Raw genomic sequence first — 22,086 nt, 5'->3', positions numbered from 1 at the left:
CCTTTAGGCACCCACAGATAAGGGAACCCTTTGCTACCTCATTCCCTAAGGACAAATCAGTTTAAGAGTCACATTGTTCTGCCATTCACATTGTGCCTCGTGGCTGTTGCTTTACTCAACCGCTGAAAACTGTATAAAAACTGGCCAAATGGGCTGCCCGAGGTTGCCACCTCTCCTTCGGGTGCAGGATAGCACCAAAGAGTACAAACAATAAATTCCTCTTGGTTTTGCTCCTCGTTGTTCACCTGGGGGAAGTGGGGTGTCGGGTCTGCGGTATGCTAAGGCTCATCAGAGTCTTACAGTGGTCTGGTCTAAATGACCCTACAATAAATTGTGAAATGGTACACGATGCTCTGGAAGAAACAAGCAAGCAGACCAGCTGATAGCCCCACAGCTCAAAGCCTGGGGATTTGAAGCAGCTGGCATCACTGTGGCAGGGGAGGGAGGATTCAACAATACCTTTTTTTTTTTTTTTTTTGGAGTAACTATAAAACTTGGATTACTTTATAGATGGAGCATGATGACAATATTCACATAAACAGCCTCTTTGGGGACTGGAATCTATTAATTTTATGTTTTTCATCTATTTAATGATTTTCCTTTCATAAGAAGCCACATGTCCTAGATCATAGCTGCTCTTGTATAAAACCATGGACTTCAGGCAAGCTATATTCACTAAGTTATGATAGTCCAGAAGTGAAAGTGGTATACATTTGTCAAAAGAAGGGCCATGAGATGCACCTCTGATGTAGAGGAGGCAGAGAGCCTCTCTCTAACCTCTGCTGGTCTGCATAAGCTGCAACCTGACAGAGAGGCACTTTCTTAGCAGCATCAGTCTTTGCTGCCTTCTTCCTCCTCGAGGCCTCTTGGCAGGGCACTTGCCATGCAGGTTCATCCCTTACAGATAAGAGGCCAAAACCAAGTCCAATCTGAAGGTGTTTGTCAGTCTATTTCCTTTTGTGGAAACTTAAAGTACTGAACTCAGGGTCCTGTGCCTTCACCAACCCTGGGCTGCATTCCCAGCCTTTGAAAGGCTTGTTTTTATATTTATTTTTAGCTTACTGTTTCTTCACAAATTTTAAAAGGGTTTTTTTTTTCCTGCTGGCCATAAGAAACATTTTTCATAATCTAATCACTGTGTGTGTGTGTGTGTGTGTGTGTGTGTGAGTGTGAGAGAGAGAGAGAGACAGACAGACAGACAGACAGACAGTCAGACAGACACAGACAGACACAGAGACACAGAGAAAAACAGAGAAATGCAAATTCTAATTGTGGCAAAAAACTAAGAATTACATTTTGAGTCTGGGTGAAAGGTTGTTTTTGGCTGTGTCTCCAAAGGAAACTAAATCCACAAGGCAATCATTCCCCGAGGTGAGACCTTTTAGAGGTGATTTCTGGCTGCAAAGTCTTGGAGAATGAGTACCACTGGATCTAAAACAAAATTTATTCAAATGGGTCTGATTTTCCTATGTCCAGGTTTTTGGAAACTGCTCTTGCCCCTCTCCCACTCCCCGCTTCAGCATACTAAGCAGAGGACTCCAGGTACCACCTACAGCACCCTGCTTCCACCTTCCTCCTGTCCAGGCATGGCCATCATACTGTTACTAGGGAGTCAGGTATTGTCTTAGTATGTTCCAGGGAAGTGCTGAGCTCAGTCCCTAACATGCCCCACTGATCTACAGCAACTCTCCCAGCTCTCCCACTTTCAAGTCTAGGCAGTCTCCAGGAAGCCAGTACCAGATGTGGCCCCATGATTTTAACTTCACAAGTGCTCGAACAGTAAAAAGGAATGCATCTGTTCTTTATAAATTACCTGGTGTCAGGTTTTCTTCTATAGTAGCTGAAAGCCAAGCTCCACGGGATTGGGACTGTAGTGCTTAATGCAGTGTTTTTTATTGGTCTTTTTTTTTTTTTATTGGTATTCTTTATCAAGTCTTCATTAGCAATTTTGGCCTTTTTTCTATCCAATGAACTCTTCAATCATCAATGTCACATTTCTGTCTTAATTCCCATTGCTACTCCAGGGTAAGATAGGGGCCAGCTCACTGCTGTGCAACAGAGTATATACTTTTCACATATTAATATTTCCTTATGAGGAATCTGCTTGTTTTTAGTAAAGTCTTACAATTTCTGTTACCCCTCTAAGGGGCTTTCCATTAGGATTATTTTCATTGCTACCCCCTCCACATTTTTTTTCTACTTTATAATGACCTAAGCATCAATGACATACAGAAAATCTACTAAATTTCATTCCTCCAGCATCTACCCTCTAATTTAGGTCAGTACTAACAGCTTTTCCTTGGGTTCTTCAGGGAGTTTTAGATAGAAAGCCTTGTTATCCATAATTTAAAGCACTGTTTTTGTTGATGAACTGTACCTCTGCTATGTTCTCCTGACCACAGTAAAATAACAAATGTGAATGTCAGCATCTCACAGCATCCTACTTTGGTTCTTCAACCTTTTTTCAGGTTTAACTATGTTAGTTTGTTGGTTTACAGTAGCTTTTTTTTAATGATAAGAAGATCATCCTGGGGCTAGACAGACAGGTCAGTTGGTAAAGTGCTTGCCTTGCAAAACAGAGAGACTGACTTCCTCCCTCAGAATCCACATAACCAAAAAGCAAGGAGGGATGGAACAGGTCTGGGATCCCAGAGCTGAGGAGGCGGAGACAGCAGAACCCTGGGACTCAGGGGTCAGGCAGCCCAGGCTACTTGATATCTGCCAGGCTGGTGAGAGACATGGTTTAAAAGGCAAAATAGGCCCTGACTTGATGGCTCCCTGTGGAAAAGCACCAGCTGCACTTGTAGAGGACAAAAGGTAAGTTCCCAACACCCACACAGTAGGTCAAAACTATTCACAGTTCCTGTAATTCCTGGGGATCTGACCCAATCTTTTGGCCATCATAGGCACACACATGGTGCAATATGCAGGCAAATATGCATATGCATATAACAAAAATAAATAAACCTTAAAAAGTAAAAAAAGAAAGTCATCTGAGGAATGATTCCTAAGGCTGTCCTCAGACACACACAGACACACACACGAGGGGCGGGGGGGGGGGCTTATCCTACTCTAATATCCTTTATTCCTGGTATTAAATGTCAACAAATATTAATTTAGCATTAATTAAAATTAGTGTTTGGATTTCTATGGAGCTTATTCCAGTGAGATAGTACCCTGTTCTATTTTATAAAACAACACACACACAAACACACACATATACAAACACACATACACATACCCTTACAAATGAATTTTTAGTCAGATCCAGTGACCATTTTAGGTGAACACAAAGGCTTTTATAACATGCATTTTGCAAACACAACTCACCATCATTTTCAGTTATTTTTATTTAGTTATGTGTGTTAATTGTTTTTCTTTTTAAAAAAAATCTTATATTTTTTTAAGTATAAACAATCCATTTCAAGAAAAATAGGACCACCAAAGCAAAACAAAAAAAGGAACAAACCAACAAAAACATACAAAAACAAACAAAAAATCAAAACAAAACAAAACCAAGAGTTATCAAGAAATCAGGAGTAGAACAAAGGAGACAAAGGTAAAATGCTATGGTGTTTCAAGGAGAGTGATGCCTCACATGGCAGAGCAAGCAGAGATCAGGAGAGCCAGGCCCAGGTGATGCTGAAGGGGCACCTGGAGAGAAGGATTTCTATGGCACAGCAGGCTTTCTCAACAGGCCTGTATCTCCCTTCCCTTCAGGGCTGGGCAAACCTGCAGGCTCACTTCACAATCTGAAATCTACTCAAATAGGCAACAGGAATAGACTCTCCTTGTTTCCAGTTCACATGTCATTTCACGAATAGTATAAAGTGAAGTAAGTGCTAATAAAAAGCCCAGAATAACATAAGTTATTTTCCTCTATTTGTAATGGAGATATGCTGGGTATAATGTCCTTTTAAACTGTCAAGTTTCTGTTCACAATCCAATCTCATGAGGACAAACATTTTCTTGTCATTCCAGAAACCCTATGTAGCATTACCCTTGCAAACATGAACAAACAAACCACAAAGCTGAACGTTTATGAACTGCAGAATGCCCAGCAGAGCTGGCTTTCCGGCCAGATATGCCGTGTCTCCTGGTCTGTGTGTGCACGACCTGATGAAGATCATCGCCTGCACACAAGCACTTCACAGTCAACTGAGAACTCTCTCTTTGCTCCTTGCCCAATCATCAAATTGGGGCAGAGGAGGAAGACAAAGCGGGAAGAGAAGGGGGTGATGAACCCATGTCCCAGATGGCGAGGGTAAAGAGGGAGCCAGGTTAGCCACCCTGACAGAAACCGACATGCCCACTCAGGAATTTGGACTCTGAATGCCAGAATAAATGCTGAAATAGGTTTCCCTACCTTGTATTGATACCATTATAAACCCTGCCATTGTATAATTACTGTAAAGAAACATCTCAATCACTTTGATTTTTTTTTTAGTTCACAGGGATCAAACTACATATATTTTCTCAAGTCATATTTGAATTTAAGTGTTTGTCTTTCCTCTTTACTTCAAAAGTTGAAATTTAAAAGGAAAGTTGAGTACAATATAAAAACTCTAGGCAGAATCAAGGTCTGAGAAGCTCAGCTTTCTAAGGGTTAATCGTACAAGCTAGTGTGTGGAGAGGAAACTGTCCTTAATAGCTGTAATTGCTAAAATCTAATTTTCTTGTCCTTTCTTCAACTAGTATGTTGTGACTAAGAATTAAAGTGATGGATTGTTGCTCTCAACGTTCACACACACCAATGTCCCAGAGTTAAGAGTCTGTTCTAATTGCTGCTGCAGGCCGAAGAGCACTTCCATGTGCTCCGTGTGTTCTTTTTTACTGGCTAAAAAGCACAAGTGTCTAGGTGATAAATGGAGCAAGATGCTCCACTCAGCACCACTGGTTTGTTTGAATAAATGTTGCCCCAAAGGACAAGGTCTGGAAGTGATTATTATTTTCATGGTGTGATCTAAGTTTCCTCCTCATTAATTTTTCTAAATAGAACATGTTATTTGATCTAATTGCAAGTGGTTATGGAGGTAAACAGGGCAAAACTGAAGGCATTATGGAGCCTTTCACCACAAATGTGTCCATCTGTCATTCAGAACTCAACTTGGACCGATACACGGAAGATTATGTGAGGCACTGGGAACACCCATTTGCTAGCGTGAGTGTAATGGAGTGGAGCCCCAGCCCTTGCATCTTGCGGATGAAAGAGAAATGCATTATAGTCAAACCTCTACTTCCCTTTTCCAGCAACCTTTAATATCGTCACATTAAAAAACTCTAGTGCATTTGCCCAGTTTCCAGGAAAGACAAGACAGGGGAGTAATCTGGCCATAATTTGTTGTAGTTTAGTACATCAGTAAGAAAAATACAGAAAGTCTTTTCACATATAAGGGCAGAAAATATTCCAAGACATCAATCATTTCTCCCTCAGAACAGAACTCTGGTGCTCTTAGCTATGATGGGCATCTGGCAGTCACACACAAAGGATAGGTCTGCTGTACTTCCAGTCTAACTAGCAGCAATGACTGGTCTGGCCTGGGCCAGCCCCATTCCGTGTTCTGATGTCTGGGTGAGGTGGACAGAGGCCAAGGCGTCAGATATTGATACATGCAGAGGAGTATGTGGATGACTTCTAGAAACGTGTTCACACACAGAGAAGTGACCCTCGGGACATGTGTCAGGAGCCACGAATCTGCTAGCAGCAGAACACTAATGGAGAGACTGGGGTTCTTGAAGGTCCGCACACAGGTTAATCAAGCCTCGGACCTGCTGACTCTGCCCTCATGCAATCAGGCGGGATTTCAATTGGCTGTAGCTGGAGTCATCCTCACTGCTGCGTTATCGGGGGAAGCTTGTTGGATGTTGGCTTGGCACTGTTCCTGGCTCTACACATCATCATTCTTAAACGTCCGCCTCACACCCAATAAACAATCAAACTCTAGAAGGTGATGTTCCTGACGAGGATAGCCCTCTGTGAATCAAATCCTTCTAATGGTTGCCATGGCCTTTACGGTCAGGTCCAAACCCCTCTGAGTGACAAATACTTATGAATTCATGTTGTAGGATTTTCCCTGTCCAATCACATTAAGGCAGTGGGAGGCTTGTGATTGGACAGGAAAATGGAGGCAGAGTGAAGAGTTGAGGAGACAGAGAGAGAGAGGTCTGTGGAAGAAAGAGAATCAGAATGCAGGCTAATGTAGTGTTATCAAAAGGATAGAATAATTGTGTTAAAGCTTTATCATTGTCATTTGGCTCTGAAATTATTGTACTGAAATCTTATAAATTGTGTTAATATTGATACATAAATCTGATTGGCTAATTAAGCAGTAAGAGTGGCTAACCAGTGGTGTGTGGGGCATTGTGTGAAAGCAAGAGGAACTGGGGAGGGGGGCGTCCTAGAGATGGCCTGGTGGGAGCCAAGTAGCCTAGCAGGGCTGGCAAGTTGGCGGGCAAAGAGACCTAGTGAGTATGATCACCTGGTACAGGGGCTAGCTCTAGATATTTCCCACAACAACTTCACTTGCATCAGCAGCTGACATCTACTCTTTTAGCTTGCTCCCCAAACCTCCTCTTCAACTACATAGAAGTAGAGTTCTCTGAACACTCAGAATTTCCACCCAGTTTCTCCTTGGGATTTTTAGCATCCATTCCCTCCATCTCTCTAACCAGACCTACATGCCTATATTCTTGGAGTTATTCTTAGTTTCTTTAGTCCCCATGTGTATAAGCTCTTATGTCTCTCTATCACACCTTCTCTACCTCTACCCATTCACAAAACAGAATAATACTGCCTCCTAGAAACATTATTCTGCCATCAATGAAATACTATAGATGGCAATGAATTTTAACCATTAGTTCATGTGAAGGGTGCTCCAGTTATCCTGCAGGCAGCTTGAGGATTCAGAAAATGTTCTAAGTTCATGGCATGGTGGCTAAGATCCTTGCATATAGAGAAGATGCCCCACAGCTAGTGATGAGGTATAGGCAATGTATTACAGGTTCAACAAGAAAGCAGTTACTCAATTTATATCAGAAAAGTCATTATTTATTTGAAGAAAAATGTTATGAAAACAAAAACAACGCAACCATCTCTTTATATCTCTCGACTTGGGAGCTAATAGCTTCCCAAGGACTCAGGTCTGCATCTATCATATGGGTTTGCTTACTTCCTTCCTCCTGTAAGAAGGGGTACCACCCCTTCCAGCCATCTACAAAAACTCCAAGCAAATAAATACCTTTTATATCTTGAACGCTTTACTCTTTCTCTCCACTCAATTTTATTCTTTTCTTTGGATTGACACTGACTCTGGCTGCACATGATCATATCCAGCTTTGTAAGGATTCTTTGTGGCTTCTAAAGCTGAACCTGAGGGAAACATATGTCTTCCTCTAATAAAAGCCTCCTGGAGAAGGCAGGATGAAAAGAATGCAGTTCTGCTTTTCTGTCATGGAGGTAGCACATCCTAAACCCATTAGAAACGAAGTCCAAGCCCCAGCCCTACGTAAAAGATGCAGTGTTTGGATGTAGCCTGTGCATAGCCCATGTGCTTGGAATGATTTCTACATAGCCTATAGAAATGAACACACTGTAAATGGTGCACAAACAGCCATTGTTGTATTAGACAACAATCAGAAGGTGAAAAGTTTGTGCATGTTCAGTATGGACAAAATTTATTTTCCAAATAGCTTAAATCCAGAGATGGATGGTTCTGTGGGTCCCAATTCCACATAGATGGAGGGCTGACTCTAGTAAGTTTGAACAGTATGTAGAATGAAGAAACAAAGACATTGCACTCGCTCCCAGTAAAGTAGAAACAACACGCCCCCCCCCCCCCAACTACCCATTTAATCTTCAGGTTGTTAAGACAAGGCCACTTGCAAAGAAAAAGAAAAGAACCCTCCTGGTGTTTCAACTAAAGCAATGTTCATTATTTCATTTAAGCTCCAACAACTGCAGAACATATATTATGTTTATAGATAGGGGACCTATCTATATTATGTATATAGATAGTGGAGAAGCATGTAGAGACACGCAACAAGTGGCTGGACTGGGCTCCAGGTTGGGTCCTTCAGAACTCCAAATGCCACCATTCTCTTTGCCTACCACTCTCTGCAGTCCTCTGGACATCCTGAGTGCCAGTTTAGTGAGTAACTCCATAAAATGTCATCAGAGGACCTCCCTTCATTAATAAACATAGATATTATTGATTTTGAGTGTTACAGACTTCAGTTAAATAACCTTGATGAAGTGGTCTGAGAATAGAAATAGATGTTATTTTAAGCCATACCATTAGAGAAAATATTTGCCTCCTGACATCCCAATAACTAAGGAAGCAGAATAGTATGTGTATATACTTAAGCAACCTAAAAAAATGTTCACATATATTTGGTATCTGTAATTTAATGTTTGCTTTAGATACCAAATTATAATTGGCACTTCCAAACTAAATTTCCTAGAGAGACCTAAAATTAAAATCAAAGTAGAAATAATTTCTAGAAAATTAAATCTTTCCACTTATAAACATCCTTTTGCTCTCTCTGGTTAGATTTTTTTAACTGGGCATTTCTTTGGTCTCAGCATTTGCTAACAGTGAAATCGACCAAGATTTCAAGGTCAATTATTCACACAAATCTGAGAACTATTCAGAACTGTGAACTTCAGAGTGAGAAGGGAAAATAAGCAAATAAGCCAAGAGAAGACGAATTTGCACGTGGAAACTAATTTGCCTTAGAAGAAGAAAAATAGGCGTCTCCTTCAGTATAAGGGTGCATTCAAATGGGTTTTTCACATTAGTAACGTATTTAATATGGCACTGAACAAAAGGCAATCCATTTTTAAAAAAGCAATTTTCCTCTTACCATGGGGTATTTTATCATTTGATGTCCAGCATTCAATCAGAGTGTAGCTGTCCTTTTACATTTTATGAGCAGAAAACAAGTCATTTGGGCATGTTGCACTTCAGAGAAGTGAAAACACTTTGCAAGCTTTGAAAGATACCCAGAATGGCCCTTACAGATGACGGTGAGCAGAAGGTCAGATTGGAAGTTAAACATGAAACTATCAAAATATTAGAAACATCGGTCTGTATCACAAATAGACGTTATTTTTAAAACATGATAAATTTAAAAATCACAGGTAAGCTGACAGTCCCAGCCCATCCTTTCACTCTCTGGGGTTTAAGAAAATTCCAGAAGTTCCTGTGGTGAGACCCTCCATCTGCTTCACCTACTGCTGTAGTATGCAACACATTATAAACGCTCAGCAGATTTTAACTGAGTGAATGCATGTAAATCCTTATCTTATGTGAAAGAACAGTTCTGCCATTTGCCACTCAAGCCCAGCCTTGGTGCAGAGGCAACTCCAGTACTCGCTGTGTGAGCTACATGGAATGCCAAGGACGGTTCTTCATTAGAAGGTGGGAGATATAAGAAGAGCAGCTGCACCACAGTGCCAGGTCCTTGGGCTAGACGCCTTCATCTCTACCCTATCATCTCCGTCCCAGGAGAGGGATACCACCATTATCCCTCTAAGAGCTAGCAGAGCAAATCTACATTGCCAAAGGCTGGTCCCTGCAGCCTCTTCCAAATCACCCTCAGCTACACAGAGCAGAGACTTCCTAGAGAGCTGTGACTTCAGACTCCTGTCACCACAGTTCCTTTCCTTTACCAAGACTGCCACAATGACCCCAGGACCACCTCAGATCAGCTCCACAGTAACCCTACCCACAACCCACTCTAAAATCCAACCATGCCTCCCTTGACAGCCCCTTCAGGTATTTTGCCTTAACAGGCCCCTGACACACTGATGTATCTGCACTTTCAGTTATAAAGAGAAGACACCACTCAGACCTTCACCCCAAATAGGGACCAGGAATGGCTAGAAGAGCCATTTACTCTGGTGAGTAATTACCCATAGACACCATGGTACCAGAGAGAATGCAGCATTTCTGTATTGCCAACATCTCTTTCCCCTGCCACTGGGCCCATTTTTGGGAAGAATATGACATCAGAGCAAAGGAGAAGAACAGAAAGCCATGCACAGAACATTGCAGCACAAGTATACTCTCTGGTTCCCTCAAGATGAGGTCAAAATGCCAACGTATGGTATTGGGGAGATGGAAAGAGCAGGTGAAAAAGAAGTAATGGAGCTTAGTAACTTGAACACGGAAATCCTTGTCTCTGCATTTTCTAGAAATAGAGAGGTTCAGATAACCCTGTAAGTACATGACTTTAAACAGTTCCCTCCACGAAACCAAGATAAATACAAAATTGTTATCAGATTGAAAGAGTACGTGGGGGTTGTTTGATTAGGACTTGCATACTTAAGCCGAACAAACAGTAACCCATACGGAAGACAACAAGCTCCATTAGGAAAGCAAAAGACAACTTACACCAGGGATCCCTATTAGCTGAAATCTCAACACACAGTGAAGAGCATCAGTTAGCAGACTCCACTGGGTGGGCTACCCCACTCCTAATGCAACTCTGCAGTGTTGAGGCCTCACAGGCAATGGCCTTCCTCAGCAGGTCCATGCCAAGCCTGGCTTCTTTACCCAACTGGCAGTGGTTGAACGATGCTTGGCTCCTGCATGGCCCAACAACTCAACTTCTTAGGTTTTTCCTAATCCCTAAATTTTCCCATTGTTCTCAACAGTAGTTTTCTCCACAGTGTAAATAAAACATAATTCACTTTTCAATTTAATCATCAGGTCCATTCCCATTAATCACTCTACATCATTATTTTAAGTTCTCTAAACAGGTGGCCACATTATCTGTGCTTTTCACAATAGAACCAAATGCCACCCCCAGCAATTTCCCGATATAAACAGTCTCCTCTGGCACTCATGCTACTAAGCTTAAGAGAAGGATTTATATGTTTGTGCCAATACCATAGATGGTAGAGGTGAGAATCAGCTGCTTTAAGGAGACTTGACATTGGCAAGGACAACGGAAGAGGATTAAGTCATATCCGCCTTCATGTTAAAGCCAGGTTGTACCAATGAACGAACAGGCAGGGACATTATTATCTCTTTTTCTGTGTGTCCTCTCATAAATTTTGTAATATGAGTAGGAAAAAGAGCCCAAAGCATATCTCTAGCCAATTTTTCATTTTCAGCTACTCATTTCCTTCAATAGTTCTTTCTTTATAGAGTAAATATTCCCACATCTGAAACACTGGTAGAAAGAGAATTTCATTAAAGTATTCAACTTTTCTATAAAGAAAAGAGAAAGTCAAGGAAATGGTCTACACGAAGACTAGAAACTAGAATAAAGGAGAAACCCACACATCTTTAACCTAACCAACAGTGCATCAGTTGTAATATGTACTCATTTTTATAATATTGGAAACTGCCACAATACCTGCCAACTTCTCTATTCCTATAGTCTTTCATATATGTATGCGTAGCAAACATGCAGAAACACACATGTAGGAAACCTGAGCCAGAGAATGGACCATAATGAAGGGATGTGAAGGTCTAAGTGCTCTGAATTGGACACAGAGGTGGGGGTTCAACCTTGGAAGCTGAGTGTCTGCTAAACTCTACACCCACTGAGCATCTACATGAGTACTCACGCAGTTCGCCCACTTTCAGGATCTCACACAGCATCTTGGTCAGCTCTATACTGCTGCGGCCGAAGGGGCACTCATGTTTATCTTCTCGGCTGCTGTTCTCAAGCACGATCTGTGGAGAGAAGAGGGATGGGTCAGAAAAGAGAGTGTGACCAGACACATAAGACTCTAGCCTCACTCCAAAAAAAGACATAAAGTGGATCACCCCAGCCTATGGGTCATCCTCCACCTATGACTCCTGGGGCTATCACTAAATAGAACACAGAGAATACAGACTTTGATACTTTTCAAGCCTCCTACAGCTCCCTGGCCTTCAGGAAGATGTTTTGCTTGGCTTGTTGGTTTTCCTCGGCACATAGGAGCCTGGGAAGCATTTTTTAAGACAAAGTGATACAGAATTACTACTTAAGTGACAGGACTTCTTCCTTGTCTCCCTGACAATCTCTCCTGTTCAGGAACAGCAACTGTGTACAACTCCAACACTTCCATGGCTTATTTCTTGCTAAAGGTTCCCTGTTTTTTTGCATGATCTCACTGAACCATGCCTGGGGACCGCATCAATTAGACCAGCTGGAGTACTTCACTGAGACTTCCTCAAGCAAATGAGTGGTTTGCTTATCTTGCCAACCTCAGTAGAATATAAACCATCTCAGCTCAGCGGTACACAACTCTGGGTGTGTCAGTAAAGGCATTTCCAGAAATGAGTACATCACAAGGTCCTGACAAATTCAGTGTGTAGATTTGATAAAGCCACAAAAGTACAGCAGCTTTAGAGGCCTTGAAACAGAGGAGGCAGGCTAGCTAGATGAAGTAGGTTTCTGGGGGTGGAGAAGTGGGGGATATCTTCCCCTGAATGCTTTCTGGTTTTATTTTTTTCTCCTCTCCTTGTCTGCTATGATGTGACCCAATTGGTTTTGCCATGCCCTCTGACCCCCTGCTAGTCTGACACCTGTGCAGTCACTAGCCAGAATAAAAAGCCATCTTGCCCTCAGTTCTTTCAGTCAGACAGCACGCCACAGTGAAAAGAGCTGTCACTAATGGAATAAAGGAAACAGACCTACCTGTGCTGATAGCATCCGCAGGGTATGGCATTACATGGATGCTGGTGACAGAAAATAAACACTGAGGAGCATCTATGAGTCCCAGGTCTCCTATTCTTTATTAGAGGATTCTTCCCTGTAGTCAAGGTTTGGCCTCACAGTCCATCTTCTGAAAATTCTGCTTTTCATAAGGAATTCTCTTGCCTCCTTTAGCTAGCTCAAAATGATCATGCTATTTAAACCGAAGGGAACCATTTTTCAGATAGATAGAATGGAAACAGAACACAACTCTCCAAAGTAAATAAAGTCCAGTCATATGCCAACAAAAGCAATCATACTTGAGGAGGCTGCTTACTTTACTCATTCACAAAACCACATTCGTCATATCTGAAGCTACAGCTGAAACTCTTCCCCTGTAAGGCTGAACTACTATGCCCTAAGCTTCCCAGCCACTCAGTTGCTGGCCTCCTGGGAGCACTGCTGTTTGGTGTGTGTTTCAGTTTCCCCTTTGTTATAGTTTGGTGACAGACTGACTGTACCTCAAGGCTGTGCTAAAATTTAATTCCCACTGTAAGGGATTAAGATCGGTGTTTAGGAGAAGGAGACAGTAATGGGGGATGTGAACCAGATCAGATTTTCTGGGTGGTACCCATGACCGAATACTGATGGTTCTATAAAGAGAGTGGGGACAATAGACAGGAAAAAGAGGAACAGGTAGACAGACCAAACAGTACACACACATGCATATAAAGTCCATCGCCGTAAGTGGGTTTGTCATCCCAGACCTGTGAGACAAACAAACCTTGTTTCTTTATAGTGTTACTCATCCTCAGAAATGTGGTTATCACAGCACAAAACAAACTGATGTACCTCTCTAGACTATGATCTTGTCAGTGGCAGGAATGTATTTTATTCATTCAACCAACCATATTAATTGAGCACCTATTAGCTACCAGGCTAGACTTCTTCAAGTAAGGAACAAGGTACATAAGGGCCCTGACTTCACAGTGCATTGATTCTGATGAAGAGGAGGATGAAAATCTAATAAGAAGTTCCAATCCATCAAGCATGCTACAAGGAAAGAAAGCTTGCAAGTCTATGTGTCAAAAGGTCAAGGATGTTTCCTTGGTCGTTGAGAGTCAGAGGAAGATCAAGAACCTGCTGGGTCTGAGTCTGAGAGCAGGAAAACATGCCAGGTAGAGAGATCCAGGTTATAACCCTTGGGTGAGAAGGTCAGAATGCCAACACATTGTCTAGTCTACAGAATGGAGGGGCCTGGACCTGGAGGGCAGCATCTGGAGCCCAGAACCCAAGAAGGCTGTGGGTACTGAGTGGCCATGGAAACCCAGAAGTCAAGAGATGAATAGGCAAGAGAATGAAGGTGACAAGGCAGAGCATTTAGGAAAGAGATTAGGGGAAGACAAAGGCTGAATTATCTGCACACAAGGCCACTGCTGAGTGCAGTGATCCAGACCCTCAGGGTAGTAGTCCTTCCAGACAGGGCCATCTTCCCAGACCTTGAGGCCTGCCTCCCTGGCCAGGGTACGCTGTGAGTTGTCTCCTGAGACCCCATACCTAGCTCTCCTACCCCACTTCCTTTAACAGATTACATTCTGTTCAAATCGAGTATTCCAGCTTGGAAAAGCAGGCAGGTAGAACAACTGCATTCCCATCGATCAGAAAAAAAAATCTTATTCCTCCCTTTAAAAAAAAAAATTGTATCTGAGACATCAGATCAGGAAGAAGTGTGAATCTCCTGGTAATGAGGAAACAAACTGAAGAAAACAGCAAGAAGACAGGGCATAAAGCAAAGCCAGAGTCAGGTAGCTCACATCTAGCTGCAGGCTCCCAGAGAGCACATTTCCCTGTATTTCACATTAACATTCTATTAACATTTCATGAGGGCATCAATATTTAATGAGGATGTGATCCGCATACACTAGGTAGAATTACTGCAGCCAATAAATGCTCAGGAAACATTTCCAAGGCGCAGTTTATTAGCAGGCACTAAATTAAGTAGTAATTTAAGTAATCAATATGTAAATCACTTGGAGAAGCCCTTCTCTTTATTTTTAATACTTCATCTATCTTCTCATATTTACTTGCCCAAAGAAAAACAAACCTTCCTTCCTGATTCTCGAAGTCATGGCAGACACCATATTTAAAGTTCCCTGTTTAAGTATTAAGGTGAAAGACTTTACAGGAATACTTTAGAAATTATTATTACAACTATTACTAATGAGGTTTTACTACAGTGAGAGATGCTTAAACTGGTAGTAGCTTTTGGGTTTTTTTTTTTTTAACACACTTCTATAACTATATTCAACTTCAGTATTTTAAAATAAGTCATGCCTACCTGAGCCATTTAGAAAAGCTCCATTTGAAAGTACCAGTGCACACTTTTTAATCTTTATTTTCTCCTAATCTGTTAAATTATACTCTGAGACAGTGTCTTAGTTAGGGTTCCTGCGGCTGATGGAGCACCATGGGGAGGAAAGGGTTTATTTTCCTTACTGCAGTTCATCTTCACAGGCAGTCAAGATAGAAACTCAAAACAGGGCAGGAACCTGGAAGCAGGGGCTGATGAAGAGACCATGAAGGGATGCTGCCTGGTGGTTTATGCCTCCCCGTTTGCTTCTTAGAGCTCAAACCCATAGGCCCAGGACAGGCACTACTTACAATCGACTGAGCTTTATATCAATCACTAAGGATGTGTCAGCCAGGATTGGTGGCACACACCTTTGATTCCAACGCTTGGCAGGCAAAGGAGGGCAAATGTCTGAGTTCAAGGTTAGCCTAATCTACAGGGGAAGTTCCAGTGTGGGCTACAAACAGAAACTCTGTCTCCAAAAACAACAAACAGAACAAAACCTAAACTTCTGCTGGAGTCTTAGGGAGGCACTATCTCAGCTGAAGTTCCTTTCTCTCAGACAACTCTAGCTTCTAGCAAGTTGACTTAAAAGTAGCCAGCACAGACAGACAGAAACCAAAATTAAAGTCTAAGTATTTGTATTTATTTTAGTTTTAATTAGATGGGGGTGGGGATAACATATGTGCATATCCGTGGCATGCTTGTGTAGGCCAGACAGGAGTACTGGATTCCTTAGAGCTGGAGTTGTAGGATGCTGTGAGGCACCCAGTGTGGTTGCTGGGAACTAAGCTCACATCCTCTGCAAGAGCTGTACTAGCAACTGATGAACCCAGTGTGGATGCTGGGAACGGAGCTCAGGTCCCCTTCAGGAGCAGAACTAGCAACTGATGGACCCAGTGTGGGTGCGGGGAACTGAGCTCAAGTCCTCTGCAAGAGCTGTACTAGCAACTGATGAACCCAGTGTGGATGCTGGGAACGGAGCTCAGGTCCCCTTCAGGAGCAGAACTAGCAACTGATGGACCCAGTGTGGGTGCTGGGAACAGACTGAGGTCCTTTGCAAAAGTGGTACTAGCAAATGATGCATGAACTCTTAAAATTACTGCTATCACCCATCTTACAATGTGTCGTATACCAAAAGAAGTTTGTTTTACAAAATAAGAACACTGCATACCTGTGTAAACCTGAACTCTATATAGTTTTTAGTTTATGGCTGTCTTTACCTGTGGTCTATCAACTGATCTCCAACATATCCACAGTACTAAGGAGGGATACATTAGCTGATATTATCCTCTCAAGACTGTTGGGATAAAAGGAAGAATTCTAGATCATACCTAGTCTCAGTCCGGCTTGGAATTCAATTCTTAAAGTGTTATCTGGGTATGGTTGTAAAAGCTACCTATAATCCCAGCACTTGGGAGCCTTAAGCAGGAGTATTTTGAGTTCAAAGTCTTCCTGGGCTACACAAATAGACACTATCTCAAACAAACAATTTTTTTTTCTCTTTTAATCTTCCATTCCCACACTCTCCTAACCCCTTGAGAGTATAATCTGACTTTATACACCTGGCATGAACATCAGTGGACTTGGCCCAGTTAGACCACGGGAAGTTTTATGGGTTGGGTTTCTGTGTCTCATTAAAGTAGGTTCAGAAACCCCAGTCCCCCTAAAATAGACACTTCTCACTAATCTCCATTATTCACTAAGGATGCACATCTGTTCTTCAGGGTACACAATCAAAGTTGCTGAAGCATCCTCACGCATTTCCAAGCATCCTCCCCACTCCCACCTGGTTTCTCCAACTGTTGCAGATGAGGGACCCAGTTGACTTGGGCTTGACTAATGGTACTACATGCTCATTGCCTGAGCTGCAAATATCCGACTGACAGGCCTGCCCGTGCATGCCCCCTGTCCCCAGAATCCATTTGCTGATGAACAAACACTTAGGATGCTGGCTCTGATACACACTTCCACTTCCTGATTAGGTTCTATGCACTAGGCCAAGTACAGTCCACTCAGGGGTTCTTGGGGCCAGCCCTGGATTGAACCTCCTGTGTGTTAATGTCTCTGTCATCATGGGGGGGGCTTTTCTTCCAGTCTCAATGATATCCTCACTGTCTTCAAGGTCTACAGATATTCCACAACACTCAATTTATGGGAATCCTATGCCAGAAAAGCTACGATGTGGAAGCAACGCGCCAGAAACAGGCTTCACAGAGTCTGGGTTCATTCTCTCTATTCCACCCCTCCTTCTGATTCCTCTGTGGCCCCTGGCCAACATTTCATGCAACACTTTTAGTAGAAACTAAACTAAAACCGTGATTGTAAAAGATTACCTTTCTGGTGACAGGCCTCTGGGGACACATGAAAGCAAGCCGGAAGCCTTCTTGTGTTTTTAGTGTGAGAGGTCTGGAGATCTGCTTGTGCTCTTACCAACTTACACTGGAAGCGCAGGCCAAATTTAGGCAGAAACCCACCCCAGAGATACAAGGAACTAGCACAAAGATGAGTAAGGAACCCCTGAGCAACCCCCCTCATGACCCCTTGTTTGTTGCATTGAAGTCTTAATGCTAATCATGCAGAGCCACCATAGAGCATTCGCTCTTAGAACCCTTGATGACATGAAAATAAAGATAAAACCCACCTTCTACCTAGATAGGGAAATGCCTGTCTTACACGATGACAGACCGAGAGGTAAATGGAAATCCTGGTGTATACCAATCAGCTTTCATACACACCAACACAAGTGTCATTTGCATTAATGACAGCAGACACACTGAATAATGTTATATCTCCGGTCCCAGGTGCCTACAAGGGCAAAGGGGAAAGCAACTTTGTCTCCTCTTGAAAAGACCTGGCAGCCAGGCAAGAATCACTTTTCCTCCTGTCTCCAATAAGATGATGACTGGTCCTCAGAAAGCCAGGCCAGAAGAGCACCAGGCCACTTCAATAAGGTAGTACAAGAGGCTAATTGTGATCATGAATCTTAGGCAAGTCCCTAGGATCAAACAAACCACCAAAGTCCTAAAAGGGTAATTGTAGAAGGTATTCCATGCAAGCCAGCATACCACACCAAGTCAGAATCAAGGGCTGCCAGCACACTAGACTCACATGCCTACCAGATCTGCAGGTGAGGGAGTATGGCTCCAGAGAAAATATACCTAAAAGAAAAAAGCCTTAGGAATGTAGTCGACACGGCAGCAAATGCTAAGTAGCAACCACAGAGCTTATCTCTCAGGCCTTGTTCTAAGAGCTTTGCTCGAATTGCCTTCTTTCACTCACAGGATGTATAACTGAAGTGCAACACCATTGTCACGCTGCAGATAGGGATGCAAAGAGATGTAGTTCAATTTTTCTAGGGTCACACAATATAGGAATGAATAGATCCAGCCAGGACTTTGGTAGTTTGCCCTGAGAGGACAAATTCTTTGCTAACGAGTCCTACTAAAAGTGAAAGATTAAATACTAAGCAACCTTGACCATGGGCAAGGGCTTAACACACACAGCATCGTGGCTCTGGGTGGGAATAAACCTGGGGTAACTTCTGGTACATTCCACTCCTGACATTTGACTCATCTGTTCTCCCATGTAAAAATGGGACAGAAGTGTCCCCCACAAAATCTTATAAAGATTAACAGGACATAAAAATGGAAATGAAGATCTTTATGTCCCAAAGACCACAGATGGGATGGTGGCGATGGTGACGCAGTAACACTGCAGCAACCACTGAAGCTCTTATTCTGGGTTTGCATTTCTGAAACCTTCTTACAGCTCAAGAGCAAAGTGGTCTCAAGAAGGTAACAGTGAGGGAGACACAGCTGTCTACTGTGCCCACTAGTAACTGCTCTATCGCAAAGCAAGGAGTTGATGGGAGAAACAGCACCTGAGCTTGGTGGTTCTCTACAAATTTTTTGGCATGTCTTTGGAACAGTGGTTCATAAACCAGTGTGTGCCAAGATCTGCTGGTCGTCTGATTTAACACAGGTGCTGCTTGGTGCCTGTAAGATTTCATCTCATTGGTCTAGAATAAAATTGTAGAAAATGTGCAGGTCAGGAAAGCCAACAGTAAGCTTTCTGAGGCGCTTTGGGGAAAAAGGGACTAGTTGAAGAATAAGAGATATATTTTTCTTTCTTTCTTTCTCTCTTTCTTTCTTTCTTTCTTTCTTTCTTTCTTTCTTTCTTTCTTTCTTTCTTTCTTTCTTTCTTTCTTTCTTGGCAGGGTTTCTCTGTATAGCCCTGGCTGTCCTGGTACTCACTTTGTAGACCAGGCTGGCCTTGAACTCAGAAATGCGCCTGCCTCTGCCTCCACACCCAGCAAGAGATTATTTTAATAATATTTTAGCTGATCATGAATCCTTGGCAAGTCCCTAGGATCAAACAAACCACCAAAGTCCTGAATAATAATAATAAGATGAAGTTTAAGAGATTATTTTAATAATATTTTAGCAATATAGTCCTAAAGACAAAACAAAACAAAACAAAACAAAAACAATAACAAAAACTTCCCTGAGCAGCAGTTTGCTACTTAAAATTTACAGGCAGCTGAGCAGGGCTGAAACCCTATGGGTACAGCCTACTAAGTCAGGAGCTGACATTGCAAAGGCTAGGAACAAGCAAGTTAAGCCTGAGTACGACTGACAGCCAGGGCGGAGAATCCCCAGTGCTGCCTGTCTGCCTGTCCAGGATGTTTGGGAACTCTGTCTAAGGGCAAGAGAATGCTACAACCCCGGGAAAAGAGGAAGAGAATTCATGAGAGGTCAGATTGGTGAAAAAGCAAAAGCAGAAAATACACATGGGATACTGAGATAAATAACAATCTGGACAAATGAGAAAAATGGAATAAAACCCAGTTAATGAGGTAAAATGCATTTAGAATAAAATTAGGCAGTTACACATACCAAGGCATAATAAAGGCCATAAATATAAAATGGCAAGGAATTGACTGGGTAATAGTGTAGTAATTAAAGCCTGGAGGTTCATAATAGACCTTGAATTGAACATTAATCAACTAAAAAGAAACGCTCCCTGCACTCTGGTATAATGCAAAAGCCAGACATGTGGAACACATGAAGCAATCACAGCACTCGATGCTGGCCCGCCTCTATGAACAAGGTGGAGGGAGGGGCTCTAGCAACAGCAGGGATAATGGGTTACTTGTGTTTGTGTGACCTCTGACCCCAACGTCAATGAGGGAAGTCAAGGACTTGGCTCTCTTGAGCACCTGCAAGCCAGCTCTGGCAGAGCCAATGCAGAGCTGGGCTTTGACACCTCTCCTAGGCCATTGTGTGTGTTGCTGCACCCAAGTATGGATACAGGGGTGCTGAGCACCTGAGGCATCAGTACAGCGTTGCTGCTTTCAAGCAGTGATTTGCTTACTTGATTGTACACTAGAATCCTCTGGAAGCACATGAAAACACCAATCTCAAAGCCCTATCTCCAGGACTGTGTTTTGCTGATTCTGATGTAAACCTGGGAACCTGTAATCTTGACATGTTCCCATGTGATATGAGTGCTGCTGTTTTGGGCCTAGACTTTGGGAATCCTTGGCTTAAAGCTCCTTTTCCTGGGGCTTGGGCTTGGAATCAGTAGTGATGATCATTGGGTTAGTGTGAGTGAGGTCCTCAATTCGAACCTTGCACCACAAAAACGAGTAAGAAACAGACAAACAAAGTGGTCTACACCTACCCTCTTAAGATTTATTTTCACTAGCAATATTCCTATTTTAAAAGACATCCAGCTGGGCAGTAGTGGCACATGCCTTTAATTCCAGCACTCGGGAGGCAGAGGCAGGTAAATTTCTGAGTTCGATCGAGGCCAGCCTGGTCTACAGAGTGAGTTCCAGGACAGCCAGGGCTACACAGAGAAATCCAGTCTCAGAATAAAAGAATAAAAGAAAAAAAGACATCCAAAGCAGAGAGCCAATGAAAAGACAATGCATCTGCTTTTTCTATAACTAATATGGAGCATCATTAAGGAGAGAAAAGCACTAGAGAGATCATGTGATCTGGTGGCTGGGACTATGGGAAACCGCAGCAATTCTTTAAGGCCATTTGGAGGCAGTGATAATGTCTTGGAATTAAACAATGATGGTGAGTTTACAAATGTGTGACATGCTCCTGAATAGTTCATTTTAAAATGCCTAATTTTATGGCATGTGAATTTTACCTCAAAATTTTAAAAAATTACTACAAATCAAATGATTGACGTGCACAAACTCTCACATGTTTTCTTTATTTGGTCCTCACAAGTCTTTGGAATGAGATTCTCCATTCACAGATGAGGAAGACATTCCTTGGAACAAGCTACCTGAATTTCAGGAGTGACCAGATGGGCGAACATAGGTAGCAGTTCAGGTGAGTTCTACAGAAGGCCAAAGGGTACTTGTGAGATTGGGTGCTTGGGGTACTGAAGGACACGTGTACTTGCCTGCCTCTCTTTTTTGACAGCTCGAGTGTTGAATTCTTTCATAGGTATTCACTCTCCCAGACCCACTATATTTTAAGAGTATTCCCAGATTACTCAGAGACCTTGTTAAAATGTGGCCTTGATTCAGCACTAGGCCCTGTGGTAGGCATTCCTACCAAACACCCAGGTGATACTGATGCTCAAAGTTAAGAACAACGTTCTGAAATACAAAGCAGTGTTCCCTCAGTCTAGCAGCTGAGTCCCAGGTCCACACCCCGCCCCCACCTTCCCACCATTCACAACTCTTTGATCCATTCACACACACACACACACCATTTTTTGAAAGGATTTATTTGTTTATTATGTGCAGTGTTCTGCCTGCATATATGTCTGCAACACAGAAAAGGGTGCCAGACCTCACCATCAGTAGATGGTTGTCAGCAACCATGTGATTGCTGGGACTTGAACTCAGGATTTTCAGAGAACAGTCAGTGCTCTCAACATCTGAGGCACCTCTTCAACCCACAAAAAGCATTGATATTGCAGAACAACTCGATAGACAAAAAAGAAGAAGAAGAAGGAGGAGGAGAAGGAAGAGAAGGAGGAGAGGAAGAAGAAGAAGAAGAAGAAGAAGAAGAAGAAGAAGAAGAAGAAGAAGAAGAAGAAGAAGAAGAAGGAGGAGGAGGAGGAGGAGGAGG

The 22,086-nt window shown here is 42.6% G+C and overlaps 1 protein-coding gene across 5 annotated transcripts in view; it reads right to left on the bottom strand.

Moving 5' to 3' along the window:
• Window positions 1-22,086, bottom strand: part of Elmo1 (engulfment and cell motility 1) — a 510,385-nt gene that overhangs the window by 213,928 nt on the left and 274,371 nt on the right. For all 5 annotated transcript variants that reach the window (XM_029468420.1, XM_021180510.2, XM_029468421.1 and 2 more), the window contains one exon: window positions 11,579-11,687. In XM_029468420.1, the coding sequence (XP_029324280.1) occupies window positions 11,579-11,687 (109 nt within the window). The remainder of the gene's footprint in view (window positions 1-11,578; window positions 11,688-22,086) is intronic.

This window comes from Mus caroli, chromosome 13 (genome assembly GCF_900094665.2).
Source record: "Mus caroli chromosome 13, CAROLI_EIJ_v1.1, whole genome shotgun sequence".
Classification (NCBI taxonomy): domain Eukaryota; kingdom Metazoa; phylum Chordata; class Mammalia; order Rodentia; family Muridae; genus Mus; species Mus caroli.
This window is presented reverse-complemented; position numbering and strand designations above follow the sequence as displayed.